Genomic DNA, 14296 nt, shown 5'->3' with positions numbered 1-14296 from the left:
TGCAAAAATTAGAGGAAGCCATTCTCAGCCAACAATTACAAAGTAAAAGCATCTGAAAGACAGTAATTTAAAAAACATATATGTATAATTTCCCACCTCCAGAGAACCGAGCTCAACTGCACAGCCTCAGAGATTGGAGATATTGAAAGACGCAAGGACATCAAAATACTAATTTGAGAACAAAAACAATGGAGACTGCTGTGATTCACTCCAATTGAATGTCTCATCCCATGGATGACAGTTAATCCTGCTCCAGCACAGACATCCTGTCAGATAATTATAACTGGCAGCAGACGCAGAAAATGTGTTTTTAATGTCCTGATCAAATCTTCAGATCACACCTTCACAATCTTCTAAAATATTCTAATATATTGACTCTCATTCCTTTGTCACAGATACATTTATTATTCCTCCTTTATATCTTGTACCATGTGGCGATGTGTGTTTAGTGTTGCCTTACACTTACGTATGCAGTGCTTGCCATCCTCTGCCAGTATGTAATTTGGCTTGCAGCGACAGCGGAAATGAGCGGCAGACTGCTGCACACAGTAGTGCTCACATCCTCCATTGCTGATGGCGCATGAATGAACAGCTGAAAAAGGGAAAAAGGGGAAAAAGTTACAGACATGACAAAAAGTCAGAGAAACTTAAAAAGTATTTCAGCGATATAAAGAGGGTTCTAACATAAACCTAGGCTGCCTTTGAAACAGAAATACACAAATACTTTTAAAATTATTGTTACATATAACCAGGGCAAACAGAGAAAAAGGGCTGTGGCATTTGCTTTTGCTCAAGAGGTAGAAAACCCACAACCACTAGAATGCACTGCACTGTACCAGACTAAGGTAACTTAATGCAAACTTGTCCATTTGACACAATGGCAGCTGGCTGGTAACAAACAATCTCATACTACAGTTAAACAGTCAGCTAAAACATGCTTCGGCTCCTGATTTTAAGCAGGAAATATGTAACTCAGCAGGGCTGCAACTTTAAAGTTGGAGTTTTGAATCATCAGTCAAAGATCCCTCAGTCAACTGAGATTCTTTCAAGTCGAGCAGTTGTTTGTTAGGTGTTGTTTTTTCTTTTGCTTGTCAGTATGTAGTGCAGTCTGCTTCTGGGGACATTTTGGTCTCCGGATTTTGCTGCAGATTGAGCACTCTTGACTTAATGCAAGTTACCATGCTGCAGTCTCTGGCTTTTGTTTGACATCTTATGTTGGCAAAAACGTGTTGCACATTTGCGATCCGTCATTAGCATTGTTAGCTTGTTTACTATATGAGGTGAATGCCGCTGTCACACTTAATGTTCGCTGAGTCCGTTCAAATGGTAAAACTCAGTGCTGCTTAGTTTTTCCACTTGATCTCAGTTTTTTTGACCTCCATTTTCACTGTGCAGGAAACATGGCGCACAATTCCAGTTCACAAACTCTCTCTGTTACAGTTAAACAGGGCACTAAAATGTGTTTCTGAAGGAATATCTAGGCACTGGTTAGACAGAGGGAAGTTTACCACAGTTAATCTACACATACTACACACATTGTTTTGATACAATTGTGGTGAAGTATCCCTTTAAGTTATACTTTGCAGAGTTTACAAAAAAAAACCCATATAGGCTAAAAATAAAAGTAATCCCTCTTAATCACTTACGACCCACTAGAAGTGTGCCCTCTGCCTGTATGTTATTGTTTTCTTCTTATTTTCCGTGTGTTGGGGCATTTATGGGAGTGTTCCCCCACAGTGCTCAGGTGAGGTCGGGGCTTTATAAAAAGGTAGTTACCATGTACCCCACTTTAAGAAGTAAAGTGTACCAAGAGACACAGTGCTGGGGTGGCCTCGAGCTAAGTAGAGTGTCCGTCCCATGTAGGTTGAGTCCTTAGCAGAAGCCCGAGTTCGATTTCAGCTTGCGGCCCGTTGCTGCGTGTCATTAAAAAAAAAATTAAAAAAGAGAAAGTGCCAAAAGAATGCAAATTTGGCGAGGCGAAACAACAAGCAAGAGTGAATCTGGGCTTGACTTTTACTTTCATTTTGCTGGCAAGCATGTTTACAAACATTAAGAGACCGTCCTGCATAGTGTCCCTTTAAATGCAATGATAAAAAGAGGCAGTCATAGTAAACATGAAAATCTGGCATGTTTGGAGAGCAAAATCAATGCTTATACATCCAAACTGCAGTTTCAGGTTAGTCTCTCTGAATTTTGATTTGACTGCAGTGTCCCATTCACGGGAATATTTCTCAGGGAGGTCATGACCACTGTACTGACATTCCTACACTCTGAGATTACCTCAGAGAATTTCTTTGCTCTGAGCCACAAGAGATCCATCACCACAACACAGCCAAAAATCACAGAGAGATTTGAATGGCAGGACCTCTGAGGTGCTTGTCCGCTGATGAGACTGAGGGCAGAGCCAGCTCAATCATCTTCCTCATCTGGGTTTGTCTTCCTCGTAGCAACAGATGAAACCCCAGTTGATGGCCCGGACTTGAATCCCTTCAGAGAAATCAACAGGTAGAGGCCGAACAGCCGGCCGCTCTCAAAGCAAGTGTTTTTCATACTGGAAGGCTGGAGTCAAGATCCATCCATCAAAAGTACACGTCAAACCGCAGAGAGCCTTCCAGCTCAAATATTATTCCGCCACATGCAAAGTGTGTGGGATACAGCTGACCTCTGCTGGCAGATCAAGCGCTGGATAAGACGAGCAGAGCGGAGATTGAATTGATTTGAGGACATCTGCTCTTCTTTTTCTCACTATGACTCTGAGCTGACTGGTATGTGCTGTCCTTTGTCCAGTGTGCCTGTGGTCATGACGTGCATTGTGCAAGTTACTCACGTGTTTTATGGCAAGTTCAGCACTTGATCTATTTGAGAACATGCGAACATTTTGCAGCTTGCCTCTGCATGAATCGAACACGACTGTCAGCCGACGGATATGCAGCCTCACAGATAAGCTTCACCTGGGAGTCAATCCAGATGTGCACTGCGATTATTAGTGCAATCAGTCATTTTTTCACGCTACAGCTGTCACACCAGGGCCTCTCAGGGACAGTTGGGTCCCAGCTACAGTGTCTGCTCTTTAAGACAATGAAACAACTGCACATTATGAAGCCAAGAAACACAGAGTGATTTTCACTCTATCTCAGGACACTCTGTATACATTACTGACTGCAGAAACTGGTGCCAGGTTTATACTCTATCAGCTATGTCTGATAAACCCAGATCTAATGTATCAGGCATGACAGAAACAACATACAGGTACTGTGTAAACACAGTGGGGGTTGAGAGTGACACGATAATGCACAGATTTGAATTAATTAAGCTTAAAATAATACAAAAGCAAAATTTCATGGAGGGAAAATTCAACAGCTCCATGGTCAGCTAAATTAATAAAATCAAGCCACTGTTTTCTACATTTTCTCATCATAACTACAGTACTTTGTTTAATTTTAGGTAATTATACAATATACTTGTATTATTTATAATGAAAGCAGTGGTGGGGGATTATGGCATCATGGGACAAATTAAAAAAAATTATCCAGGAAGAGTTTTTAAATCTGGAGAACAGAGTCTATAAAAAATAATTCAGATATTTAATGCATATGTTAAAAGACTGAAAAAGAAACATTAAGGACATAAAACTTTATTCTAAGTTTAGATACCGAAGGGCTTCACAGTATGTTGCACAAACTACAGTCAGTTAATCAGTAAGTAAGGTGCATTTGTGCCGTTATTAAGAGTAGACAGTGGAGAGATGACAGGAAACAGGTACAGAGATGAGGGCGACTTAATTGGTGACTAAATAGTTAACTAATACTTTACAATCAAATTATTATAAATTAAATTAATTGTCAAAGAAATCTTTCAAGTAAAACAAAAACGTAATGGTTCTGTCTTCTCACTGTTAGAATTTGCTATCCCCTGTGATCATACACTGAATATCTGTTAGTTTTGGATAGCTCGAACAAAATAAGCAATTTAAAGCTGTAGTTGTTTATATTTGCTGAAATGATGATGATGGATGATGCATGATGGCATAAGCTAAAATACACTGCAGGAAAACCAGTCAGTGCTAGGAGTCTTTAACGTGGCTGTCAATCACCGTGAACTGCAGTCAAACTGTCAAAGTAGGCAAAGCTGATCGAACATGAATCACAATTCTGTTCCTGCATTGCCAATTTCAGTCATATTTTAGTATACTTTTTAAATGTAAAGTTTACACTAAATTATGTCTGAAATAGGCAATGCAATAACAGCATCCTGATTCATATTTGATCAGCGCTGCCTAGTTTGACAGCAGTTTGACGAGCAGTGATTGACAGCTGAGACTCCCCAGGTCTGATTGGTTGTTTTCCAACAGCCATGGTTCATTCTAGCAAGTGCAATTAGAAGCACTACTAAAATCATTTAAAAGGGACCGTGTACAGTGTAAAACATGAATGTTACCATTTGATGCACAGTACCAGATCATTTGTTTCACTACTGACAGTTTCAGCAAATATGACAAAAATATCTTTTTTTATAAACATTACTAGCTACAGCTTTATTGACAGCTGTAGCTAGACTTGGACCTAATTGATGCCCATTGTTTTCTTACATTCTAAAGGCTAACCAAAATTGATTTAAGTCATCAGCAGATTTATTGATAATGAAAAACAGTAGTTAGTTGGAGCCTTTGTTCAAATGTGCTCTAGGACATGTCAGTTGGCGTTAACACACTCAAAGAAAAACGTCTGTCTACAAGATATCCACTGAGGGAATTAAAAATGCACGGACTATAACTCAGTGTGGTTTTTACCAGCAAATGTTATTTGAATCAACTCAGATTACAATAGGGCTTTATGTCAGAATCAAAGAGGTCATCTACTGCAACATCAGGAGTGTGGTTTTACATGATTAAGTGTCTATGTCAAAAAGCATATGTGGCTAAACTTCAATGAAATAATGACCAAAAAATAATACTGCCCTGAAGACTTTCAAAATGTGTTCCTCTGAAACAGTGTGTCATTGTTTATGTGAGTTTTGAACAAGTGAAGCCACAATACAAAGGGGAAACTTTGGAGGCCTCCACACTCTGTTTCTAATCGGATTAAAGGAAGGACGAAACCTCAAATCAAGCTGTGATTGTTACATTAGTCACAGTTTGCTAACGAAGACCCAACGGGGCCAAATTCCCTTTTAGAAATATTATGTGCGGACGTCTGAACGTTTTTCCAGTTTGTACAATGTAAGCACTGCCACAAGGCTGTAATGTTCCTTACCGAGGCAGGTGCGGCCGTCCACGTGCAAGCGAGAGCCCGGGTGGCATTCACAGTAGTAGGAGCCCCTGGTGTTAATGCATCTGTGCTGGCAGCCTCCATTGTGGACCTGGCACTCGTCGATATCTGAATGGAAGGAGGGAGAAAAAGACAGAAGCAGGGAGAAGGAGAGAGACGGGAGAGAAATGAGTGCAATTTGCCTAAATCCTCTCATTATGAGGAAAAAATTGGTCTAAAGAATAAAGCCCAGACAAGCTGCCAAGCTGAGGGAGGAATTTAATGCAGGTTTTAGGATAAAGATATACTCCAAGAAGAAAGGAGATGATGGATGAGAAGGGAAAGTATTCTACAAGTGCATGCAGCTCAAACAAACAAATCCTCCATGTGGTAACAACTACTGAACATTTAAACCCAAATTTAAATTCCTTTGCTACTTGTCAAAGTCCCTTGGGTGTAGCAAACATATGGAAACTTAAATCAGAGGATGCGAAACATACACATTCCTCTCAGCCGAGCGTTAAGATTAAAAACAAATAAAAGAAGGGGGTTCTTCGTCTGGGAAAGTGATAGCGACCAAGACATGACTGCCTCGCCGTGTGAGCAAATGAAACAAGCCGTAGTCCCAAACATTTTTTGTTTTAGGGGTCAAAGACCAACAAATTGTTTTCTGAGTTCAACAGTAGACCCCCCTGTGAGATCTGAGCTGATTTATGAAGCTCTGCTCTGTTTGGACTTCTACTAACAACCAGTCTCCTGCCATCATCAGAAAAATTAGGAGTCAAACCCGTCTCACCTCCAGGCCAGCGACAAGTTACCGGTTACCAGTTTTTTAATTTGATATGGGCATCACAGTAGCATTAGAATTGTACATGTATAATCAAGAACCAGATGCACTGTGTTTGTTTGTAGTAAAATGGTCATCCACAGTACCTGTCCACACAAGGCCTTTTAATACTAGTTAAATAGTAAAAAAAAATTGAAAAAGAAATCCAAAAACACATCCACAAAAATACCATGAACACATCTACAAGGATACATTCACAAATACACCTACAAAATACACCCTCACGAAATACAAAACACATGTGTGTCTACTGTGGTATTATGTGTCAGAAAAATGCTTTCAGGAACCTTATTTTCATTGTGCAGGCTAAACAAATTGCAAATGCTGTTTCTCTTTTAGCCATGTTTGCTTCAATTTGACTAAAATTATCACAGTGGAGTTACTGGAAATACTGCTGACTAAAGAAAGAGATCTGTCACATTAAATAGGTGAGTGTGAATGTCTCTTGGCTGCTGCATGATGTCTGTAAAAACAGCAAACACATCATAAAAGACTATTAGTCAGTGCCAAGTTAAATGTCTGTTTGAGAAATGTGCTGTTTAAAACAGTCCTGACTCCTGGCGGCTATTTTCATTTAAAGAAAATATTTCAAGAATTCAAAGGAATTCCAGTGAAAAAGAGCTGGTTGAAAAATATAACTTCCTCAGGAAAATATTCCATTTATTTAATTGTCTAGATTGATTTTCCTGTGTTGTTTTCTACTGTCTCACCATTGACCACACATTTTGTCTTCGGGCACTGTGTTCATGAATTAAAGAGCTCATTTCAAACAAACACCCATAAATAATTTCTCAACTTTCATCACAGTGCAAATCCCCTCTCTCTAAAACATAAATAGACAGTCCTGCACTCTTAGTGGAGAGAATCATTTGCAAATAAATAAATGTATACAGTAGCCCTCAAATCTCGCCTCTCAGTGCAGTTTTCTCCCACAGTCCAAAGACACGCCAGGGCGAGCAATGTTTCCGTTGTCTATAGATACAAACATGATATCATTTTGGATGAACTCTGCCTCTCACCCAATGTGAGTTGGGACAGCTACCCTGCATAGAAAAAACACAGTATAAATAATGGATGAATAGAAAGATGTATGTTGTCTCATGTTAATATTGTTTTCATCTATATGGTGCGACCAGCAGCTCTAACGCCGCCTATCTGTCCTTTGTTCCACAAAATTTTTCGCACCCTTTCATGGCCACAGTTTTTGCCCTTGGAGGCTCAGATTTGGCATGGAGTTCAAGTGTGTGTGTGTGTGTGTGTGTGTGTGTGTGTGTGTGTGTGTGTGTGTGTGTGTGTGTGTGTGTGTGTGTGTGCCAACTGGCTAAAATGAGCATGGCAGTAAGAGTGGTCTATTGCAAAAAGACGCATAACTTCCAAACAGATTTGCAGACTTGCCTGAGAATTTGTTGTATGATTGCTCATGTTCAAATCCATGTCAACTGGCAAAAGAGGCGATTTGTGTATGCATGTTGCAAAACAAGTGGTCAGAATTATTATGAATTTTTGCTTGTTTTAAATCATTTTATTGGTATTATTGCCTTTTAAGTTTAACATATGGCTAACAGTTGCATATTTACACATTCAGCAGATTCGGAGCCTTATTTGCACATATTTGGCATTTTGTTTCTGGCCAACTGGCGAATGTAAGTCCAATATTCACTCTCCTTGGAGCTCTGTTTTTGATCTCCACCAACTTCTATGGGGAATATCTTGTTCCTCACTATGTTCAACAGCTAGTGGCTAATTGTGTGTGACTGCTGTTTGGTGCTCAGCAGGTCATGTAAAGTGAAACGATTCAACCTGTTCTCATTTCCAGGTTGTCAAATACCAACTCTTTTGGCAAGCCCGTCAGCATCCGACATCGACACACAAGGCGAAAAGTGTGAAGTAGTATGAAGAGCGTGAAAGTGTGTATAGAGGTTGGAACAAACACAGGACTTGCACCTAGGAGACCGCTGTTTGTGTCATGTGTGAAACCAAAGGTCAATGTCATTTTAACCTAAACCATGATCTTTTCCTAAATCTAACCAGAAGTTCATTATGAAAAGTCATGAGCTAAAACTGATTGTCCAAAACTGATGCCAGAGGGGTAAACAGAGCATCATCATTTGGAGCATAGGGCCAATGACCAAGCAGCAATATTTAAAGGACCAGTGTGTAAGATTTAGGGAGATCTATTGGCAGAAACAGAACATAGTATTCAGAATTATATTCATATTAAAGCATATTTATCCAGAAACAAAGAGACATTGTGTTTTTGTTACTTTGGAATAACTATTTATATCTACATAATGCAGTGTGTCCACCTTTTACGGAGCTCACCAATTTGCATCACCAATTTTCCGCAGTAGCCCAAATCGACAAACCAGACAGACACGGCTCCTCAAGTTTTGCAAAAGCAGCATTTGGAAAATGAAAAAGGAGAAGGAGGAGGAGGAAGTGGTTGCTGGGGTAGCTTGTTGTGCTGCTGGCTAAAAGTTTGTGTTGTGAGAACTTACACAAACCACATTTTGAAGATAGATAGATAGATATCAGATAAAATGCAACTTATTGTTTGATCGAGTCATTTTCCCCGCGTCAATATTAAAAAATGTGCCCAAACTATATGTTTTGTTTGTTGTTTTGTCTCAAGGGGACTGCTGACAGTAATGAGATCATCATTCACCACAGCTGCTGAATATTATTGGCAGAAAAAGCTACCATTAAAAAGCTGCTATTGAGCTCATGTCAGTTTTTTTTTTTATTGCTTTTTCTACTGTGTACATCGGTAGAATATGATGATGAGTTGGGAAGGAGAACATGTGGCTTGTCATATATTTTATTCCCTGAAAACAGTAGCCTACTGCTGCTGGAAACAAGATTGATAAAAGCAATGAACCTGAACCAAAACAATGAAGTTGCGGCCCAGAAACAAAAAACAAATAGCTTAAAGATGCTCAAACACTCTGTAGAGGTGAAGTGAACTGCACAGCTCTAATTCTCTGTGGGTCCATCAGTACAAGCGACTCCTTTCATATTACACATACTCACTTGATCCGCTGTAAAAATAAAAACATAGGATATAGCAAATCAAACAAAACAAATCTGTATCACAGCACAGCACAGTCTCTGTAACATAAGGAGTGAATTTAGCCTCTGTCATGCTTGTGTCACCCTGTGTGAGGTGGAGGCTGCGTGGCAGCAGGGCAATCTGCATTTGAGCTTCAGTGTGTACATTAGACTCCGCTGCATTGCTTTTCATGTTCCCGCTGTACACACAAGTGCACACAAACAGTATGAGCCATTATTTGCCCATAAATCAGGTCTTTACAAAACCCCAAACATGTCAGCCTGACATTACAGAACATGACGTAGGAAGCACAAAGTTGTGAAATCTAAGTGATTAAAATGATTCATAAGAAAATTATTCTACACTTCAAGTAAAAACAAGGACAGGACCAGGATAGGAACAAAAAATCAGTGTATGAGGATAAATGGACTTAAATCTATTTGCTTAATGGTTCCAGTAAAAACCTGCCCAAGACAGCTAAATTATAGGAATACCCTCCGGCTGAACCCATCTTCTCCCAATAATATCCAACGACATCTTCAAAATATAGTGTTTGAGGCAAAATTGAGCTTCTAAACTTTCCTCTTCTTCATCTCTTTGCTGCCAAACTCCAACTGCACTTGGTCCAGGAGAGCTGGCAGGAGCCGTCCTTTCGTTTTTCCATCTATGCTGCATGTCGTCCTTTGGTTTGGTTTTTTGTGAAATGGGTCCAGAGCCATGAAGCTGCTGTTCTTGTGTCGGCTGCAGCACACAGGCAGTGAAGCCCCTGCAGCCTGGTTTCCACTTCCAGAACATGATCCCCCGGCGAGCTCGGAGCCAAAGCCTCGGCAGCCGCTGGCTCTTTTTTTTTTTTACAGGAGACACATTAATTCTCTGCCCGCAGCCACCTACAGCACAGTGTCGTCTCTGTGGAAAACTATTTTGGTCCATTTTGTGAAAGGTGATTTGTTTATTGTGTGCAGGAGATAAATTATTTCGGAACAGCCTTGATTTATCTCTAAGACTGACATCAAAGTAACACTGCAGATCAGAGGGATTATCAGCAATATGGTTGAAATAAATGTAAAACATGTTTCATCTTGAGCATTTAGCACCGAGTGCTGCAGTCCTGCCAAATATGAAAAGAAATATTCATTCATAATAATATTGACATAATCTGCCGAGACTGTATCTGGTATCTAGCCCTGTTTGTGTTAGCGCTACAAAGCGTCTCTCGTGATTCATAGTTCATGTTTTCATGTGCTCTAATCTTTGTTGGTAAAAGCGATCAGAGACAAAGTTATCTGGGCAGTGCCAGACAGTGCGTACGACAGACACATTATCAGTGAGACTGATAAGCCAGACTGGCTGAGCCACGAACAAATACTCTCTGACTACTGAAAATAACTCCCTGCATCAACATTAAGTCCTACTGTTTATAAAAATGAAGATATGTGCAACCTAAAATCTATTTATGACCCTTTGTGAAATTAATCTGTTCTCAAAAGTTTTTTTTTATGGCAGCATATCTGCTTTTTGAAAAGAGAGAAATTAATTTACTGTGAAATAAAAAAAGCTCAGAATAAAACAAAGGCTCTCACTTCAATGATTAATAGTTCAATAAATGTTTAACAAAATGTTCCACTCTAGGATGGACCACCCAGAGAGGGAGAATTACAGCACTGCTGCTGAAGCTTCATCTACATTTTGGCTGTGAAATTATCACTTACCTGCTGCCAGGTAGCCACGGTTGTAGACACTGTATCCATGGTAACAGTGCGGCCTATAGCAAATCCTTCTATAGTAACTCTGTGGATAGTTTGCTGCAGATGTCAGACGTGCCGTCGTTTCAATGAACACCAAAAAGAAAATCCACCATCCTGATGACAAAGCCATGGCTGAAAGTGAAATGCAATGCCTCAGAGAAGTAAAAGATTGTTTTTTTTTTAATTACTGTAAAAATTAAAACAAACTAGGCATTATTTTGTTGACCACATTAGCCATGAAAAATTTAAATGAATGGACTGGCTCTGCAGGTGCTGAATCCTGGTCTGATGTAACACAGAAACTACTCCTTATTGACTCTGCCTCCTGATTTTTCTCTCCCGTCCTCCATCCCCCTCTCCCTTTCACCCTCCCATCTACTCAAACTAAATGTCCATCAAATTAAAGATCCTCCTCTCTCTCCTCTTTCCCCACACGTCCCTCTCACCCCCATCCAGGAGTGTAGATCCAAATGCTGGGACCCTGAGCTTGAGCAGTCTCCGACTTACTGCGTAAGAGGAAAGGTGGCTGTTGGAGAATAAAGAACGTGAACAGACTAAAGGATGTGCTGTCTATATTTTTCTTTTAAAACTGACATATGATAAAAAAAAAAACTGCCACCAAAAAAAAGCAAAATGTGACAAGCGCCAGACGTCAAATTTGTTATTTACAATCCAAAGATCTGAAAAGGAATGCAGTGAAACCTTCTATTCAGGAGCTAAGCACTTTGCCCTTTCATGTGTTGCCAAAACACACACACACACAAACGCAGCGGCAGGACCATGACAGCATTTTATAGCGCTTATAAAGAGCAAAGCATGTTCACAGTCAGCATCACTTCCCCGATTTGTACAGAAATGATCCTTAAGAGACCTCTGTGGGATGCAATGACGGTACGCTTCACTTCTTATGACCGTTCTTCCTAATAATGTGAGCTTAAAGCATCTGTTACATACACCTGTACAGTCATTACATCAGGCCACAAGCATCTGAGAGGCACTCAAGCTCAGACAGAGCAGCAGAAACTGATACAGATTAATTTTGTCCCACCACACGCAAGCATATTCACATTTCTGCACACATCGCACAAAAAATGCATATTTGTGGAGACTTCAAATCATGTGGACAATGATGCCAGCCAGGAGGAGAGCAGCTCAATCAAGCATGGAAGATAAATGTTAGGCTCAGAGCTGTAACTGTAATATACCTTGCCAGTGTTAAAAAAACGGGAAAAAAAATCTGAACGAATCCAGAAGAGAACATGGCAACAGTGCGATGCTGTTAATAAACCGCTGCCCAGCCATTTCATAAAGCACATTTTGAGTATTATATCTTAATGACAAATGTGTTGAATTTAACTCAACCTGATTAAACCATCTCTACCATTCAGTTTAGGTATGCAATGTTAAAAAAAAATCACTAGATTTCACTGTGTCTTTAAATAGTTAAACATAGTTTAAAAAATGATGAATTTTTACTGTTGTTAATACCATATGTTTAATGTTAATCCATAATGTATTTGATTAATAGCTATTTGTCTGTATGATTTCTCACCAATTGCTGATATTTTTTTTCAAACTATTATAATAGAATACATACATAGAAATAACATTAGTACTGGTAAAATTACTAATCCCATGGTCACAAATTGACATAATTGACGTGTATTTATGTAGATTATGTAGAGTAGATGATGTGTAATTTTGTTTTTTTTCCCCCTCTCTGTTTAACCATTACCAAGGGCTATCTCAAGCATTTGGTAGGGGTTATATAATTTAAAAAGAGAAAAAACATTGATTTTTGTTATTATACTCCCAAGGAAATGCTAAAAGCATAAATGTGGAGGCTCATTTACAATTTCAAAAACCTGTGGACAAATGTGTAGGAGAGAGATCTTGCACACTGTTCTATTACTTACAACAAACTGATGACTGAAACATTGTTTACTTGATAGTAAAGTTTGTTGCAATTAATAGGACAGTGTGTGGGAATGATCTTTTTCTCAGCAAGGAAAAAATGCAAAGACAGAAACCTCCATTTTCCATTTCTTAGTAATGACTTTAAAGGGTTAACAAGAGCGTCTAATGCCTGCTGATTTTGGAAGACGTTACTCGCACACTCCTAGAGCTCACTATTAAGACAGGTGCCAAGCACTGGCAGACCATTACTCCCACCTTCACGCTCGTTTAGGTCCGAGCAGTCCAGTTCATTTGGCATGACGGCTAAAATGTTGACACTGCTGCACCGCGCTGCACTCAGCACGACACCAGTTACTGTTGGCCTCTTCCACCTCAATCAGTGCCATTTGTATCAAGGCTGCTGATTCAAAATAAATAAATGCATAAATTAAATGGAATTTGACCAGGAGCTTAAATCTAGGGAACCCTCCACAAGGGATTAAACACTAAATTCAGTATAAAGTTTTTTCTCCCTTTTCTGCGCTGAACAAAAGATGCATTTGTTCGTTCGTTGTCCATGCCAGCAGTATGTGCATATTAACATCCCACAGCAGATGTCTCTCATCAAAAAAAATATAGTATTTGCCAAGGACAGGATTCCCCCAAAGTAGTAATGTGGTTGAGCACGATCCAACTCTCCAGAAGCATTTATTCAGAACAGCTAAATGAATGGCTCTTGTCTCTCATCTGGACTCGTGCAGGCTTTGACGCTGCAGCCCTCCCAGCTTCAGGCCGTCATGCCGAAGGAAAGCTGATCACTCTCTGCAGACACAGCGCCACACATGCAGAGCTAACTTAAACATCCACAACATTCATCTAGCTTCTTTTACCTCTGTTAATACTACTGCCAATTACAGACAATTAGGACGTTAATGCTGCGGGTAGCTGTTTTCCTCCAGTATACACCAGTGGCGGAGGGCAGGGAACTATGAAAGCCAGCTGTGACAACGTTCCCATCAGCTCTCCTAATAACCGTGACCTGGATCAGATCTCTTACTGGTTCCTCCAGCAGACAGCCATACTGCAGAGCACTCCAGCGTCTCTCCTCTAGGCTTGGCTGCTGCACAGAGGAATCATTATTCTGATTAAGCCAACCGCTCGCAGAGTTTTCCTAATCAGAAACATCAAACTATGATGCAGCAAAATGGGAATCTCATGGGAAAATGTTTGGGAAGATGCTCAGTTTTGGTGAGCTGTGGTTCTGAGATAGTGGGCCTCTTGATAGACTGGTACAGTAGCTGCACTTTAATCCAAAGACATTTTGAGTCATGAAACAGAAGAAACCCACATCACAGTTTCATCTACGGTAAAAAGATCTGGTCCCGTGGTTCACTTGAGTTAAAATAATCTGGTTTTGATGTTTACTGGTTGCAGAATATACATTCACTGAGCCACAAATAAAAATGAAAATGAAAACAAAACTCCAGAAATGTAAACACAAACGTGCAAAAAG

The 14296-nt window shown here is 39.9% G+C and overlaps 1 protein-coding gene across 1 annotated transcript in view; it reads right to left on the bottom strand.

Moving 5' to 3' along the window:
- The window catches only part of megf6b (multiple EGF-like-domains 6b), a 98059-nt gene that overhangs the window by 39225 nt on the left and 44538 nt on the right, over positions 1 to 14296 (bottom strand). Inside the window, exons 6-7 of the mRNA XM_042506547.1 lie at positions 5253 to 5375; positions 467 to 592 (exon numbers count right to left, since the gene is read on the bottom strand). Coding sequence (XP_042362481.1) covers positions 467 to 592; positions 5253 to 5375 — 249 coding nt within the window. The remainder of the gene's footprint in view (positions 1 to 466; positions 593 to 5252; positions 5376 to 14296) is intronic.

Source organism: Plectropomus leopardus, chromosome 2 (assembly GCF_008729295.1).
Source record: "Plectropomus leopardus isolate mb chromosome 2, YSFRI_Pleo_2.0, whole genome shotgun sequence".
NCBI lineage: Eukaryota > Metazoa > Chordata > Actinopteri > Perciformes > Serranidae > Plectropomus > Plectropomus leopardus.
The sequence above is the reverse complement of the archived record's forward strand: the minus strand, read 5'-3'. Positions and strand labels throughout refer to the sequence as shown.